Source organism: Glandiceps talaboti, chromosome 12 (assembly GCF_964340395.1).
Source record: "Glandiceps talaboti chromosome 12, keGlaTala1.1, whole genome shotgun sequence".
Taxonomy (NCBI): Eukaryota; Metazoa; Hemichordata; class Enteropneusta; family Spengelidae; genus Glandiceps; species Glandiceps talaboti.
Window position 1 is genome coordinate 4,612,998 of NC_135560.1, and position 16,890 is coordinate 4,629,887.

At 35.9% G+C, this 16,890-nt stretch overlaps 1 protein-coding gene across 1 annotated transcript; it reads left to right on the top strand.

Moving 5' to 3' along the window:
* The first annotated feature begins 5,666 nt into the window (after positions 1 to 5,666).
* On the top strand, positions 5,667 to 6,608 carry LOC144443628 (substance-P receptor-like). The gene has a single exon (XM_078133171.1). The coding sequence runs from the start codon at positions 5,667 to 5,669 to the stop codon at positions 6,606 to 6,608; it is 942 nt and encodes a 313-aa protein (XP_077989297.1).
* Positions 6,609 to 16,890: the final 10,282 nt, after the last annotated feature.

Genomic DNA, 16,890 nt, shown 5'->3' on the forward strand with positions numbered 1-16,890 from the left:
TATATATATGTAATTACAATCTAGACAAAATGGTTTTGTTTACATTACGAGGAATATGCCATGTTTTTATATGTCATTATGTCATTATGGACTGGTATAAGGTTGTTAGGAATAATGACAATCTTAATTTAACAACTATAGTTCAATTGGAGAACAAATTATCTGGGGAAACCGAAATTTAAATGTTGGTTAAAAGTCTGTGTTGTTTTTCAAAGAATGGATTGAGTATTCACATATCAGACCTATTCAATAATGGTAGTTTTATCAGATACAGTACTCTACTGGAGAAATTGAAATGTAAGAGAAACTGGATTGTACAATATATAGAAGTAAAAAAAGCAGTCCTCAAAACTTGGTACAGGATTATGTGTGAAGTTAGCAATAAGATTTATATAAGATTTGGTAGGATACAGCTAAGAAAAAGAGCTTTCAACGGAGAATACAGAGACACTTTTGATTTTGCATGTAAAGATTTTTACTGGAACATAGTGAGTAATAGCGGTGTTAAAACGTATGCTCCTAAGATTTGGGAAACGGTTTGTAACTGGAAGAAAATATGGGTAGAAAAAATTAAATGTATGCCAGTTAAAAAAATAGCACAATTTAATTATTTAATATACAACAAAATCCCAAAGAAAATTTGTTTAAATGGAAAATAATGAGTAATCAATTCTGTGAGATTTGTGAAAATATTGAAGACAGTAAACATTTTCTTTATGAATGTAAAGTTGTAAAGCAGTTCTGGAGAAAATGTATAAATATAATCAATCAATTGTACAGAATGAACGTACGGCTGCTGTGGAAGCATATTGTGTATGGATACAGAATATATTGTAAGACTTTCGATGTATTTAATTTAATTTAATCTTGATGGTGGCGACTTTTGCCATGTATAAAGTGAGAACTTTGGAAAGAAGAGATATTGAACAAATAATAAGAGAATAAATATTTGATATAAATTATAATAAGTAGAACAAAATGTTGAAAGAGTTTACTAATGCTTTGTGAGCTACACGATGTATATATTCTTTCAAAGGGATATAAATAAAAGTTGACTTTTGAAAAAAATATATATATTGTAAAAATAATGACACAAGTTGAACTTTTTGAGCGTAGAGGTTAAAGGGATACAAAATGGAAGGGTTTTGTTGCGTAGATTTCGATTGGATTCCCCTTTACTATTGTTTATGTTCATCATCATTCTTTGTAAATGTGCTTCCTACCCTCTCCTGGTCTTGTGGAAGATAAAATGAAGTGTAAGCTTTCTTGTCTGGATTTTGTTATTTTTTTTACATACCCACCCTATACCATTTTTCTGTTATACAGGTCTTGAAGCAGTAAACATGACGACGTGTGACATTTCTTGCTTGGAATTTGTTTGTCTCTCTGTTTTTAATGTTTCAACCGTGTCTCTCTTTTGCTAAAACGGCAAAAACCACCTTAGATTGCAGATATATATTACTATTGGCAGTAGGAAGAGTAAATAACCTATTATCGAAAAATTGAGTGACAAATTTTACTGCGTGATATGTATCTGTTAACGGCATCTTTGATATTCAGTGGGAACAGCTTGTCACAGTGATATTCTGAAGAAAATCTCGATTAATGGGAACTGTTCAACAGCTATCTCTAGCTTTGTTAAGTCTGTTGAGTCTCTGCACACTGTTGCGGCTTGGTGAGGCTGAATGAAGGTAATTGAAGTAAAAGTCATGCAGGGAAAAATAATAAAAAGCGAACAATAAATGTGATCTCAAGGCTACCGTGCTACTCCATAAAGGTGTTTGCTTTGACCCTGCTAGGTTTTCACTAGCACTAGATACCACTCTCAATCATATTGATTGGATACCCAGTTTAAATGACAATGCTTCCATATTAACGTATGTACATTAATGTATATGTTTTTTTTCTTCAAGTATTAAATGTATTTTTTGTTGTTAGCACGTGTATTTTGTTGAACAAAGAGTGTTATTTCCAAACTAGAAAGTTCTCGTCTGAAAACCATAGTTAAAGAGGAACAAAGGTGACGGCTTAGTTCGTTCTAGCTGCTTAGTCACGATAAACCATTTTCAACGTCTGAGAAATAAAATTATTCACATTAATTATTTACACAAGCAACTAATCGCACATTGTTCATTCAAATACATGCCAATGTGACTAATCAATGTGATTATGTGAACGGATTTGGCACAAAATCACATCAGTTCTAGTCAAACCTGATATCATCGACCAACCAAATTCCATGGATAGCTCGCTTAACAGACAGACAAACAAACATGGTTAGTTAGCTTAACTTTGAGTAAAGATAGTTAATGTATGATATTTCCTGAGGGTTCGTTCCATTCGGTTTCACTCTCTATTCAATTGTGCCATGTAATCATCGACCATATCGAGTATTTATACCCAGAATGCTTCAAGCGTGTGAAAGGTATATAAATGTCTACAATAAAACCACATTTGCTATACCAACCTTTAATTAAGATAAGCTGATAGTAGTTATACGTGGCATATACGTTACAGTAATAGTCGTAATTTGTTAAAAGTCTGCATACATTGATACCCATGACTAAATGCAGGTCTCTGCATACTTACTTGTAGTGCCACCTTTAGGGACTGGACAAAAATTACGGGGGGGGGGCAATGTTTTTCAAAAGACCGAGGTATGAAAAATATAGACCCCCCTCTACCATGCATGAAAAAGTGACCCCCCCCCTCGACAAATTCTTATGAGTTCACAAATACAATTCTACACACTAAGTTTTCCTGAAACTGTGTCTTCACTGTAAAACATAGTACTGTCAGTAGTAATAAAGGGAAGGGAACTCCAAACACCATCGATATTAAATAAGTGTATGGCATTGCGTTTATGAAGTTTATTATTATACCAAACAAAATAATCAAGTTTGAACCAGCTTTGGAAAATGCTTCCATTTATAAACAATCTTGATCTATCAACCCATAGTTGGCTATGGTAAACGCAATGTCATACACTTATTTAATATTGATGGTGTTTGGAGTTCCCTTCCCTTTATTACTACTACACACACACTTTAGTTTTGAGTTCATAACAATTTTTTTTATTTGATTGACTACCAACACATTATTGCATACAAATCAGTGACCCATCCCTAAATGCATGCACAAAAGACAGTGACCCCTAATCCCGTGCGCAAAGAATAGTGACCCAACCCCCCGTAATTTCTGTCCAGTCCCTTACCTACATTACATGTGGAGTTCAGTTCCTAAAGTGCAAAGAGAAAATTTTAAAAGCCGATAGCTGTATAGCGGGTGTACAATAGCTATGGTAATTGCTGCCTGTGGCCTATGTTCCAAATATTGTTGATGATCGATTTGGTCGACCTTTCCAATTCATGAAAATGTCACGTTTTCGAAGTATGTTGTACGATATCAACAATGTCGCAAGAAATGTATTTTTGCTCAGTAATTACTTCAGACCATGAACCTCTATAAACAAAAACCAATACTTAATCTTACACGGTGTGATACAAGTAATCAGTCGGCAATGTCAACGTTTATGTCGATATAGAAACATCACCATGCATAAGGTTTTTGAGGGGTAGGGCTGAGAATTGCTCCTAGCCAATTTTCATTCTATCATTTTATGCTGACGAATGCGCACACAACACCACACCCACACACAAATCCATTCAGGTGTGAGACTACCTGGGAGGGCTATGTTGCACGCTTCATATCATGTCGCTGTGGAACTAAAAAGGCTATGCCAATCAGTCCACAGGTTATTCTGGAGTCACCCAGGTCCACCAACATAGCAACCGCCGGTTTCGTGTGAGCAATAGTCCATAATAGTGCATAATTAACGATTTTCAGTAATTCGACCATCTCTCACGAATGCACGCTGCAAACTCAACAATTTTTTACACACGGATGATAACAAAGTTCATCTATCATATATATATATATATAGATTGATAATTAACTTTTAGTTTTAATGACTCATTTGCATAATTAATGGTTTTTAGTATTTAGGCTAAATCTTAAGAATGCAAGTTTCAAATTCTATATAATTTACTATATACATTAACCATAACAAAGCGCATAGCTTCTTAAAACCTTTGTGATGTGGCTTTTAGTTTTAATGCTCAATTGCATAATTAGTGATTTTCAGTACTTAGGCTATATCTTCAAAATGCATACTTCAAATTCTACATACTTTAAACAAAACTAATCACACATGTTCTGTTGCATTCAGTAATTATTGTGTGTAGGAACGAAATCTAAAGTCACTTTGCCCTTACTGAAGGCTTTTAGTTTAAATCTGATTTTCTTTCTTTTGATTACTTGTGTTGACCTCGCTAGTTTGTTTATTTTCTGTACGTTTCCTGTACGAACAGTGAACTGTTTGACCCATATTATTCTTTATAGTTTTTTTCCAGGTACCTGAATTCTGAGTTACAAAGATTAACTTGCTTTATACTGCTTCACAATGTGTTTTTCAAGTACAGAACGCTAACCCAGTAAAGTGGGTTTATCAAAAATAAGCAAAACAATACCTATTTCTAATCCGTAAGGTCTTTATAAATAGCATGTAAGCTTTAATTTTCAGGTCGTACCAACACAGTTTTGTGCTTGATTAATTTGAATTGTAACCGTCGTATGCATCACCATGACTGTTTACTGTTTATTCACACAATTAAGTATTACACGTGATTATAACGTTTTGATGGGGGTGTATTGCTCTTTCTGTTTTAGTCACATTTATGGCTGTATGCTGCACCCGTCAATTGCTGTGCTACACTGATATACAAGTGTCACACCCGCAAGCGCGTTTGAAATTCATATATTAATGATATAGACTCGATGTATGTGTGTGTGTATGTGTGTGTGTTTGTGTGTGTGTGTGTGTGTGTGTGTGTGTGTGTGTGTGTGTGTGTGTGTGTGTGTGTGTGTTAATCATTGTTCACGACATATACAGCAACCGATTGCTTTGCTGGATGGACTTATCACACCTGTCCACACGTTTTAAATACTTGCTTGTTCGAGTAGTTGAGGGACTATCGACTATTGTCGCATCTGTCGAACTTCTTTTATTTTTCCATACTTTAGTGCTGTGAACGTACAACTTACAAAAAAAACTTCGGCAATTTAGCAAAGGTTAGATGATTTCCAACTGTACATCCCCAAGTAGATTGTAGCCCTCAAGCAGACTCTTTATTGTAGGTATTATTGTAAATTTAAGAAAAAAACATTACTAGATGAAGATTATTATCATGTCTATACATTTACCTTTATTAAAATGTGCAAATGAAATCAAGAAATGAATGAATGTTAAAGTAAATATCACTATTTCACCGCTTTGAACGTTTTCGCCACCTGCATTTATGTATGTTAGTCCTATGTAACCATCGCGTCGGCGCAACATTGACAGTGTCACATCAACGGATAGAGGCAGTACGCGCGTTGTCGAGTTTGCAGACATGAGAGTGCATCAACGTGTGAATTGTGTCTCAAGTCACGTGACTTACAGTTGTATACAGCATAATGGGCGTGGGCCAGGAATTCATAAATTATGTCTGTAAAAATAAAGTCTCTCAAAAACATCTCTCCGCAACAGACGGCATAGCTGGAGTCAACGAAAGACATAAATAACAGCAACCATATATCTGTAAGTGCCAACCAAACAGAAGAATATGAACACCACAAATTTCACCGTAGTTGCAGTTTTGAAGTCATTTCCAGTGTTGTGGAAGTTCACAGATGTTACACAGCTTGTCATAGGGATAATTGGTTTCATTGGAAACTCAGGTATCTGTATCGTCGTACCAAGCATTAAGTTTCTTCGAACGAAGTCGAACTACTTCATCGCCAGCCTAGCTTTTGCCGACTGTTTAGCATCAGTCTCTACCATCATCAAGATTGTTGTTATACGATACCCTATCCCGTCAAATGTAATGCGTTCTCTTTACTGCAAGTTCATCTTGTCTGACTTCCTTTTCTGGACAACGGTAACATCATCTGTACTCCATCTTCTTGTCATCACCATTGAGCGTTATTTTGCAATCGTATATCCGTTTAGGTACCAATTACACTTTACAACACCTAAGGCATTTGTTCTTATCGTGATTTCGTGGTTGATAGCTTTCCTTGCCAATACATTCGCTCCCATTATCTACGAGTTCGTTGGCGACTCTTGTGTTATGGTGTGGCCCAGCCTGGCGTACATGCAATTCAGTGGTGTGGCAATATTTCTAACCACTTACTTTGTACCCATTTTATTAACATGTTATGCTTACAACGCCATGTTCAAACAAATCAACGTTGTAAATGCCACTTCTCAAATACCCGTCGATGTGGAAAAAGTTCGAGCACGTCGTAACCTTCTGAAGATGTTGAGTGTGGTTGTCGCTGCCTTCTTCATCTGCTGGACTCCAAATCAGTGGATCTTTTTCGCCGCCAATTGTGGTGCACCTATTGATTTCGAATCCTGGTACTACGAAGGTTCTGCTCTGTTCGCCATAACTAATTCATGCATCAATCCATTTATCTACGCCTTCAGAAGTCGTCAGTTTCGGAGAGGCTTTCGGGTTCTTCTTTGCCGTGTATCCGCAGTAGATGTAGCAGGCAGTACATAAACTTATCTTACTCAACGAGTCAAATAATTAACTCGATGTCTGCTCACTTACGACGACAGAACACTTGTAGCATGCGTGCTAATGTTCTCTTTTTCACCCCAACTTCGGACTGTCGAATGTTTTGGTTTTTTGTCATGTGTATTATGTTTTTATAGCTATTATTAACTGTATGATTGTATTTATATTGTTTTTAAATACACTATGCGTAGTCCATATGTTTAGCTCAGTTTATACAAAATATGTAACATCTTAACGAATTGTTTTTTTTTTCTCTTTCAGTCTTATCACATTAAAAAGAGCAAATGCATAACATCTACAATTTCGTAAAAAAACAATTAAAATGTATTTTAATACTTTTATGCGACTGACGTCTTGCAAGAATATGCTACATATGTTTACGTCACATTAGCGTTTCACAGAGAACTTTCATTTTCGTGACTTGATCAGCATACGCAATATTTGTGAATCATATATTTAGTGTAATACATTGATAGCTGTACCTAGACAGTCGATATTATGATAGTTTCATTGTTAACCGGATAGCGTTGAGTATGTATGTTAGGTTTATTTCAATTACCTTCGGTGTTTTCGAACTTTCGAATGATTATCTGGAGATTTATCTTATGTTTTCAAAGTAATATACTACAGTGGTGTCCTTCTCTGATAATCAAATCCTTACATTAAATTAAGGCATTAAAAAAGTTACATTGATTTTAAATCAGCTCTCCGACGCCTATGGTTCAATTAACGCTTTACAGTATTTCAGTAAATTTCAGTAAAGTGAAATCTTAGTTAAGTAAAGTTCAGAGTTGACAATGTTTGTGTATACAGAATGTGTAATGTTTCACTTGTCATAATACATTATTATGACACTAACAAAACAAATAAATATGTCTATATCTGAAAAGCAGAAAATTGTTTTTGAGAATCGCTTCCCTTGGGCGACAAAATAATTGTGTGTCTCCGATAACATGGTCTCAAAGAACGGGGAATGTATAAGTAGATCGGGATTTTATTTTATTTTATTTTATTTTATCTTTTCTAGTTTTGAAAAATATTGTTTCGACCCAAAACAAAACGAAATATCGGTTAGAATATCCCTTTTGTGATAGTTTGATGAAATATGTATAGACATCACTGAGGAAAGAAAACAGGTGTGCATGAAGGTCAGTAAGACAAAGAATTTCTTATCTTTCGTTTTAAATGTTTTAAAGAATGCTTAGGGTCGGTGGCTTAAACTAGGATCGGTTGGGTTATCGGAAATACACACTTGTTTTCATTCTGCCTTTAGTCGTATTAGAAAAGATATGCTAGATGACAATATATTAATCCCAATATGGTGAAATTGACATGTACATGTAAAACTGGCCTTGATCATAAAACATACACTTCCCACTGTGTGACTAACGGATTTATTTCCCTTTCCATTTTGACCAGCAAGGTCAAAGTCAAACGTAGCGAAACTAACAGAAGGATCATATCTGATGAGTCACGACTGATACTTGAATTACGTATTGTGTCTTTTCCCCCCAAAGCTTCTGTAAGAAAGTTAAGACTACACAAATGGTGGATGTTGCAACAAAAATAACAGCTATTCAGTAAAATATGAGCATCAAAAGCATTGAGATTTTCCAATGCGTATCATCGTAATGCCTGGATCCCCTCACACGTGAATAAACGTGAGCCGATTAGTTTCCAGGACGACCTAGGAAATATGCCTGTTTTGGACGAAAGTTCATATCCAACTTCTACACAATCGTTCAACCACCTTCGTAACTGTCAACACGACCACCATTGCGATGAAGACAAATGAACCAGTTCATCAGCCAGGGTCGAATAGTCTGCGCGTGCCAAGAGTGTGGTGGTAATGCTTGTCAGCGTACATACGAATACAATCCTCATTCCTGTATCGAATACTGACAACAGCATACCAGATTTAAACTGAATGCCTTCCGTAAGGAATTTCATGATTTATGCAAGAAATTTAGCTCTATATCTGTGATTCGTCAAGTCCCAATTAAAGTTAGTTGTCGAAAATGTAGTTGAAATGCCGCCACGCCTCCTATTCTCAGCACAGGAAAGCTTGCCATCCTCGACTTCACTCAGCTTTCGTGATCCCCTACATACCCGGGATATGGCATGTGCGTGTTGAACTTCCTTCTGTCCCACCACGAGTTTACACATTCCTTTAATCACTACGGGAAAATTGTCAAGATTTTGTTGAGTGGCGCCCCCCCCCCCCCACTGTACACTAATTATATAGAGGTCAATGTATAGGTCACCATGATTATTGATACATTGTCGCGAAATTTTCTTCGTAGACTAGGCGAGGCTTGGTCTATTTTCCATATTTTGACCACACACATTTGGGTATAAATTATTGATTATTACACTTGATAAATATGTGAGAGTGTATTTATATCCTGAGATACAGAGCTAGATAAATGATTATGTACAAGCCTTGCAACAAACAGCGGTAGTTTGTTATCGAGAGAAATCGGAAAAGAACACGGTAAAAAGTAGACAGTTCGAGGTCAATATAATACTTCCTAAACTTCTAATCGAAAATCTAAAAAGACACGATTTCTCTTTATTCATCTGCGCATTCGGGTGTGAAATTTGAAAATTATAAGACCATATTTGACGAAATTGAAACGATGATAAATATTTCACCTGTTTGTGAACTCAATCGTGATACAGACACACACAGAGACACACAGACTTCATCGCTATATTAAAACCTTCCTTACGGAAGGTAAAAATCACGAACTACGGAAAGAAAGCAAACACCAGCAACCCTATTTACTGATGCTGGTGTAGGGCCATCAGTGTGCGATATGAGAAGATTCCAATTTCGTTGCCATCTAACTCTAGACCAGAACAAGGTAGCAAGAATAGAAGAGGTCATCTATGTCACGTGATTCAGAAAAGCCATAATGGGATGAAGAGGGGGAACGAAGAGGGTTTACCACCCTTTGCCGCCTAGTCACAATGACACCTTCGGTGCGGCAAACGTGAAGATGACGTCGCCCATACAACCAACTCAGCTGACACCGCTACACTCCACCCAAGAACCAGAGAGGAAAAGGAAGAAAAGGGACAAAACAGAGACAAAAAAAACAGACACAGACAGACAAACAAACAAACAAACAAACAAACAAACAAACAAACAAACAACAGCCACAAACAAACAAACAAACAAACAAACAAACAAACAAACAAACAAACAAACAGAAAAGACATGCACAAGAAAACGAAAATACTGACCGAACTTTCAGCAGAGGGCGACACAAACGAATTTAACGAGATGGTGATGGCGCCCCTAACACTAGGAAAGAAATAACGTCTGAGAGAAAGAAGTATATATATTTGAAAGTTAAACATCATTTCATGTTGTGTTCAGTTCATAGACTAGTATTACACTGTTTTAGAACTTTTGAATAATGCCCGCACCCACCCAACCAACCAACCAACCAACCAACCAACCAGAATACTGTTTTATCAACCATACTTTTAGCGATCATTAGCGCCTTACTTCCCATCCAGGCACAAGTAATTTCTCGTAGCGCCAACAATATTCCCTGGAGAAGGCCATCCGTATATGGCCGAATCGGAAAATAAAGCTATTTTAATCCTTTCAAACCCATTACAATTATTTTCAAATCCATGTCTCCTCTCTGGTTCATCAATATTGTAGTTGGACGGACGGTAGCTTTACTTTGACTCTTTTTTGTCTGGCGTATTTTTCTTTTACTTTTATTGGGCAGTCATACTTTCCCTTTCAGTTTTTTTTAACCGCCACATCTTTCTTTTATTTTTGGTTACCTATATTTGCTTTATTCTTTATAGTCGGGGACACAATAATATGATGTTTGTGGGGAGGGTGTCTGCATTACTTTGCTTTCTTCTTTCTGGTGTACCTTTCTCTTCATACTTTGGTCTGCAGATCTCTGCAATATTATTAATTTCTTTTATATAATGTCAAGTTCACGTTTTATACCTACAACATGTAAAAAGTAGAGTTGTAGACGGTGTGAGGAACAAGACGGAAGAAATCGTGCCAGATGATGCTGGCACTATGAATCAAGGTTTCAAATTATACTTCAATTGTTTTAATAATGCTTTTGAGGATTTGATATCATAAAATAAGAAATCAAATTTGCTAATATGTGTAAAGTTAGTGTATAATTTGCATAGTTGCACCAGAAGTCGTGAGATGCCTCCTGGGGTTGAGAAGTAGTTTCTTTATTTATTGGCTAGAAGAGGCATGGCCAAAGAATTTGTTATCCGTTAGGAAGGAGGTAAGGTTGAGGCCGATCATGGACAGACTGAAATACTGCCACATCTCTCTCTCTGTTAATATGATACAAAAACTTTGCATACACTTAATGCGATAATTATAGGTTAGTAACTTGTAATAATAGTTAAGTTCTTTCAAATCAGGACATGTGCAAAAACAAAACATCATCACCATGACCATCACAATCATCATCAGTAGAGGAAGTCATATTGCTGATCAAAGTATTCACAACCTGAAAATTAAAAGACTATGAAGGAATGATGCATTTAAATGTTTTACAATGATTTATTTTATACTTGGAGAAAATCAGTAGGCAGTGGATCCCACAATTGAAGTCAGTTTGTCTTACTTTCACCAGCAAGTATTTGTTAGAGCTAGCGCTATTCACATAAACTAAGAAGAAAAAAAATCACATTATTCCAGTTCTGTCTTTTCTTCACTGGCTACATACCCGATAAAAATTGAATACATTGTGTTATCAAAGAAAAGGCTAGAGAACCCACTTTACTCGTATCCTATTATGGAAATTGAGCTTATAATTGTAACATTGTTTAGGTCCTTTAGGAAAGAAGACCTTTTACAATCCTGACAAATTATATGTACCAATACCACACTGATAATGTACATTAAGCTAGATGGCTTCCTGCTCTCATCAGGGATATGTAGAGCAACGGCATCCTAGATTGGTAAAGGGGATGATTAATGGTAACTTTGTTATACACAAAGCTACCACAGATTACTCATCTTTGGCAATTGATCAAGCTAATGAACAGAATAATGCACTTATCAAAGGGATGGGGAGCTGTGGGTTTGATGGAGAAACCTTCAGCATTAGGAGATGGTGACAGAGCCAGAAGTGACCTGTGTTGTTTCCGAGTATGAAGCACTGAAAACAACTCAAAAATCTTTGAAAAGTTTGATTCACCAAGAGCAATCTCCTACTCTACAAAGAATTTTTTTTTAGAATGTGCAAAATCTTGCATGTTGATGTGGAAATCCTTTCAAAGAAGAATCAATGATGTATTAGATACAGATGATACTCATTAGATCAATGTTGTTGAAATGATTAAAACACAACACCAAAGGTGTAGAAATAAAATAACAGGGTTCGCACAGTCCTGGGAAACTCTGGAATTTGAACACCCCTCCTCCAAAAAACAACAACAAACAAACAAACAAACAAACAAACAAAAATCTCCAGAACAACAAACAAACAAACAAACAAACCTTGGATTGTCCTGGAAAATTGTGATCGACCTTGGGGACACCTAGAAAATCGTCGTCGTTGTTGTTGTTGTTGTTGTTGTTGTTGTTGTTGTTGTTGATGATGTGTCTAAGAACCATGGAATTTGAATAGACCCCTGTGTACATTGTATCTTCTACTTCTACTTCCAAGGTAAATTACTGTATCCTCTGTTATTTGCCATCGTTTTTCTCTCTCTTCTTTTTTATTGACTTTTCCTGTCTCACACCAAGCTTCACCAACTCCCGTGCATATTTCAAGCAATTGTTGAAAAAGAAATTCAACAATGAAGACGGATGCGTCCTTCTGTTTGGTAAGTCACACACACACACACACACACACACACACACACACACACACACACACACGTCAAGTCAAGAAAGAAACAATTGGACAGTCTTGCTCGTATCTTGGATGATGGTAAGGTAATGCATTATACATACCGTATAGCAACATTTTCAACATGCATTTTTAGTTAGTTTTTCAACAAAACAACAATTTTATGCTATGATCATAACATGCTGTGCATTTTAGAGATAAAGATGAACATTGAGGTTTAAAGTACTGCTCTGATAATATAATTAAAGAATATACATTTCTATGGTAATTGAAAGTAGTTTTTGCTACAGTAACTTCAGATTACTTTGTAAATAACTGGCACATTCACTATTGAATTTTAATAATGTATTGAGGGCGCTGTTGACTACGTAGCTCGACGGCGGGTAACACCGTCTCTACAAAAGTCTCCACCCTTTGAAGAAACAGTATGGTATATACATTGCATTTCGGCATTGTTGATGGCTATTTGGTGTTAATTAATATTAAAACAATAGAAATATTTTGTCCAACAAATAGATAGTTCAAGTCCGTGGTATTTGCATACAAGACGTTCAGATTTTTCCTTTTTTCTCCGTTGAATTTCCAAACAACGGCATGAAAACGTCTACTGTATTACCTGAGGTGTTTGTAAAGCTACTGCTGTGAGATATTGGTGACAGTAAAGCGACAAAGAGTTTGGAATTCTCACAAGGTGACATATTTCTCTGTCCAAAATGCAAAGAAAACCGTTTTCCAGGGACCACACCAGAAGTACAAAAGCCAGATTCTGCACAACTGCCTGTCATGACATCCAAGTCTTCAACCTAAACGATCCAGGCACAACTTGCTGACATTAATTCCAAACTTGCTTGTCTATCATCAGTTATGGCGACCGTCCAGCAAATCAAGCTACGTTGTCAACTTCACTTGAATTTTTCAATAACCTTGTGGAAGAAATGCGTAGAACGATTAATACTCTGCAGACAGAAAATATAAAACTGCAACAGACAAATGATAATCTAGTGCAAAGAATTGCTGAACTGGAGGGAGAAAGGTCAGGAAGAGCGAAATCAGTACAGTAGACGGGAGAATATCGAAATACAGGGAATTCCTGAAATTCGTGACGAAAACACAGAATGGTATCGCATTAGCAGTACTGAAAAGAATCAGTGAAGATACTACAGCTGCTGACATACAAGTGATGCACAGAATTGGAAGAAAAGATGCGAGTGACAGCAAACCTAGAAGTAAAGTTACAACACGACCGATTATAGTCAGATTTACCAACAGAAGGACACGTGACATAGTCTACAGGGAAAGAAAGAATTTAAAGGCACAACAACAGATATGACCGGATACCAAGCGAAGAATAATATCTATATAAATGAGAATCTCACACCACTCAATAGGCATCTATTAAAAGAAATGAATGTAAAACGTAAAACATGTAGTTACAGATTCCTCTGGACTTATAATGGTCAATTGTTATTCGTAGTGACATCGACCTGATCAAGATCGTCAATTCTCACACAACCCATGGCCTGAGAACTGTTGAACTCGAATAAGAGCTAATTTGAATTGTTTCAATGGACGTAGTTGATCCAGATCTTTTTACAGTCTGTAACCATAGTTACTCCACCTTAGAATTTAATCATCATTTCTCTATCCGAAGTAACGTACTCTCCATCCCTCATATTAATTTTCGATCGTAAAAGAAAAATTATCATGATATGAATTTAGACATGTCTATGAAGATTGTATTGAAAATGCTTTTAAATGCATTGCGCTGACCGAAATTTGGCAGGTCGAGAATAAAACTCTCTATGATTTGTCAAATTATTGTCTAGAAGTTAATTGTAGGGAAAATACAAAAGGTGGTGGAGTTGGAGTCTACGTTCACTCTTCTGTATGTTATAAGATTTTAAATGACATTCTGTGTCAAATGCGGAATCAATGTGGCTTAAATTCGTTGAAAAGGGAAAATGTTATATTGTCGCCATAATTTATAGACCACCTAGCACAAAGGAAGAAATGTTCATTGACTATCTTCAGAGGATACTGGCACAAATTAATCACAAGTATAATGGTTGTATTGTAATCGGAGATTTCAATATTGATGTTAGTCAACATTCAAGTATCTCTGAAAAACTTGTCAATGCTCTTTCGTGTTTACACTTTGAACAAACTATTAAAACTCCAACTCGAGTAACAGATCATTCTAATACAATAATTGATCACCTTTATACGAATTTGAGTCAAAAGCATATTGATGCTGGTACTACTTTGACAGATATTTCTCATCATCTGCCCATATTTACTTTTCTGAATAATTGCAATACATCTTTTTCAGATGCAAACACTTGTAGCCTATTACGGGATTTTTCAAAATATAACAGAGATACTTTTAAAGAGGAATTACGAACTGAATCACGGGATGACGTTCTGTATTGCGGTGTGACTTCAATACAGCATATAATAATGAAAAAAATGATAAACCCTGGATGACAGACACTATAAGGAAATCAATGTGTAGTAAACTTATCAAAAATAATTTCAGAAAACTTGCTTTCAGTCATTACAATAAAATACAGGAATATTCTTACAAGCATTCTACGGAGAGCAAAGACAAACTATTATGTAAACAATTTTATAACATACCAAAATAATATGAAAGAAACATTGGGAATTATTAGAGTTACTGGTAAACAAAATCATAGTCAGATAAAAATTCCAAGTTAGCTGAAATTGCATCTGAAAATGATACAATGATTCATACTCATTTGCTGGACATAGTAGAAGATTTCAATAATATTTTTTGTAAATATTGGACCTAATCTTCCCCCCAAAATAGACACTTCAAATCCAACAGCTGACAACCATATATCTAGTCTATCTGCTAGACCTCGGATGTTCTTCCGATAGAATACGACACGCGACCGAACATCGCTATGAAGATGGAACATCCAAGGTCTAGCAAATGTCATCTCAGGATATAAATAACTGCCAATCAGACAATCGTATCGAAAGAAAGCCCGAACGTCTAGCAGCAAGACTACCATATATCGTACTTGAATAACCCAAATTCGAAATCTTTCTTTCTACAACCTGTTACTGAGCCAGAAGTCAAACTTGTCTTATCATCTCTAGATGTTGGGAAAGCCACTGGTTACGATAACATAAATGTAAAACGTATTCGGGATTCGGCTGACGAAATCGCTTCGCCATATCTTAAATTTATCCTTTTCGAAAGAGGAATTACCAGACGATTTAAAAGTTGCCCGTGTTATTCCTATCTTTAAAAAAGGAAGAAGTGGAGAACACTGGCAACTATAGACCTATTTCTGTTTTGCCATTGCTCAGCAAAATTTTCAAAAGAATTATTAATAGACAAATGCTTATAATTAATTTCTTTGAAAGTAATAATATATTCTACCGACACCACTATGGTTTTTAGAAAACAACATAGTCCAAAAATATCTCTGATCAGTCTTTCTCAATATCTTATGGATGAAAGTGATAAGGGGAAAACAACAATGGGTTTATTTATAGATTTCTCCAAAGCATTTGACACCATTAATCATAATATAATGTGTACCTCTCAATTAGTTTAGGAATTATCTTACTCTCGTTCTCAATTTGTTGGTATAAATGGTATCAATTCTTTAAAACAGTCAATCACATGTGGTGTTCCGCAGGGATCAATCTTAGGACCCACTCTATTTCTTGTCTATATCAAATACATATCATTTTCCTCTGATTTCTTTTACTTTAGACTGTATGCTGATGATTCCAACTTATTTCATACACACAAAGAGAAAAGCCACATTATTAATCTAAATTATATGAGTAATGAATTAAAGAACGTCACCAAGAATTTATCCTGGAAATAGCACATAGCAGGTGTTAACTAAAACAAAAATTAGCAAAGCAACGGGAATCTTCCTCCGACTTCGTTCCGTTGTACCTCAGTCCGGGCTTGGCATGCTATACAACTCCATGGTTCTTCCACATATCATATGGAATGATATACCAATGATAATTAGGAATCTACACAGCAGGTGTGAATTTAAATTAGAATACAAGCAATACTTACAGTCCACTAGGTAAAAATACTTTTGATGGCGATTTGTTGTAAGTATCTGTGTCCATGTATGGGTGTTTGTGTTTATGTGAGAGAGATAGTGTTTTGTCTGTTTTCTTCTTTTTTAGTCGAAATCTTTATGTATTCAGTTTTTGTACATTTTATGATCATTTGTCGTGCAAGAGTCCGATTTAGCGACGAAAATATTGAAGATAGACCTAACAGATCAGAAGATCCATGTTAATTATCCCAAGGTAGATCCTGCCTTTGCTGCAGAACAGGAACTGGAGAAATTGAGAGCACCAAGTAGTCAAGTCACCCTCAGTGACAGACACATACA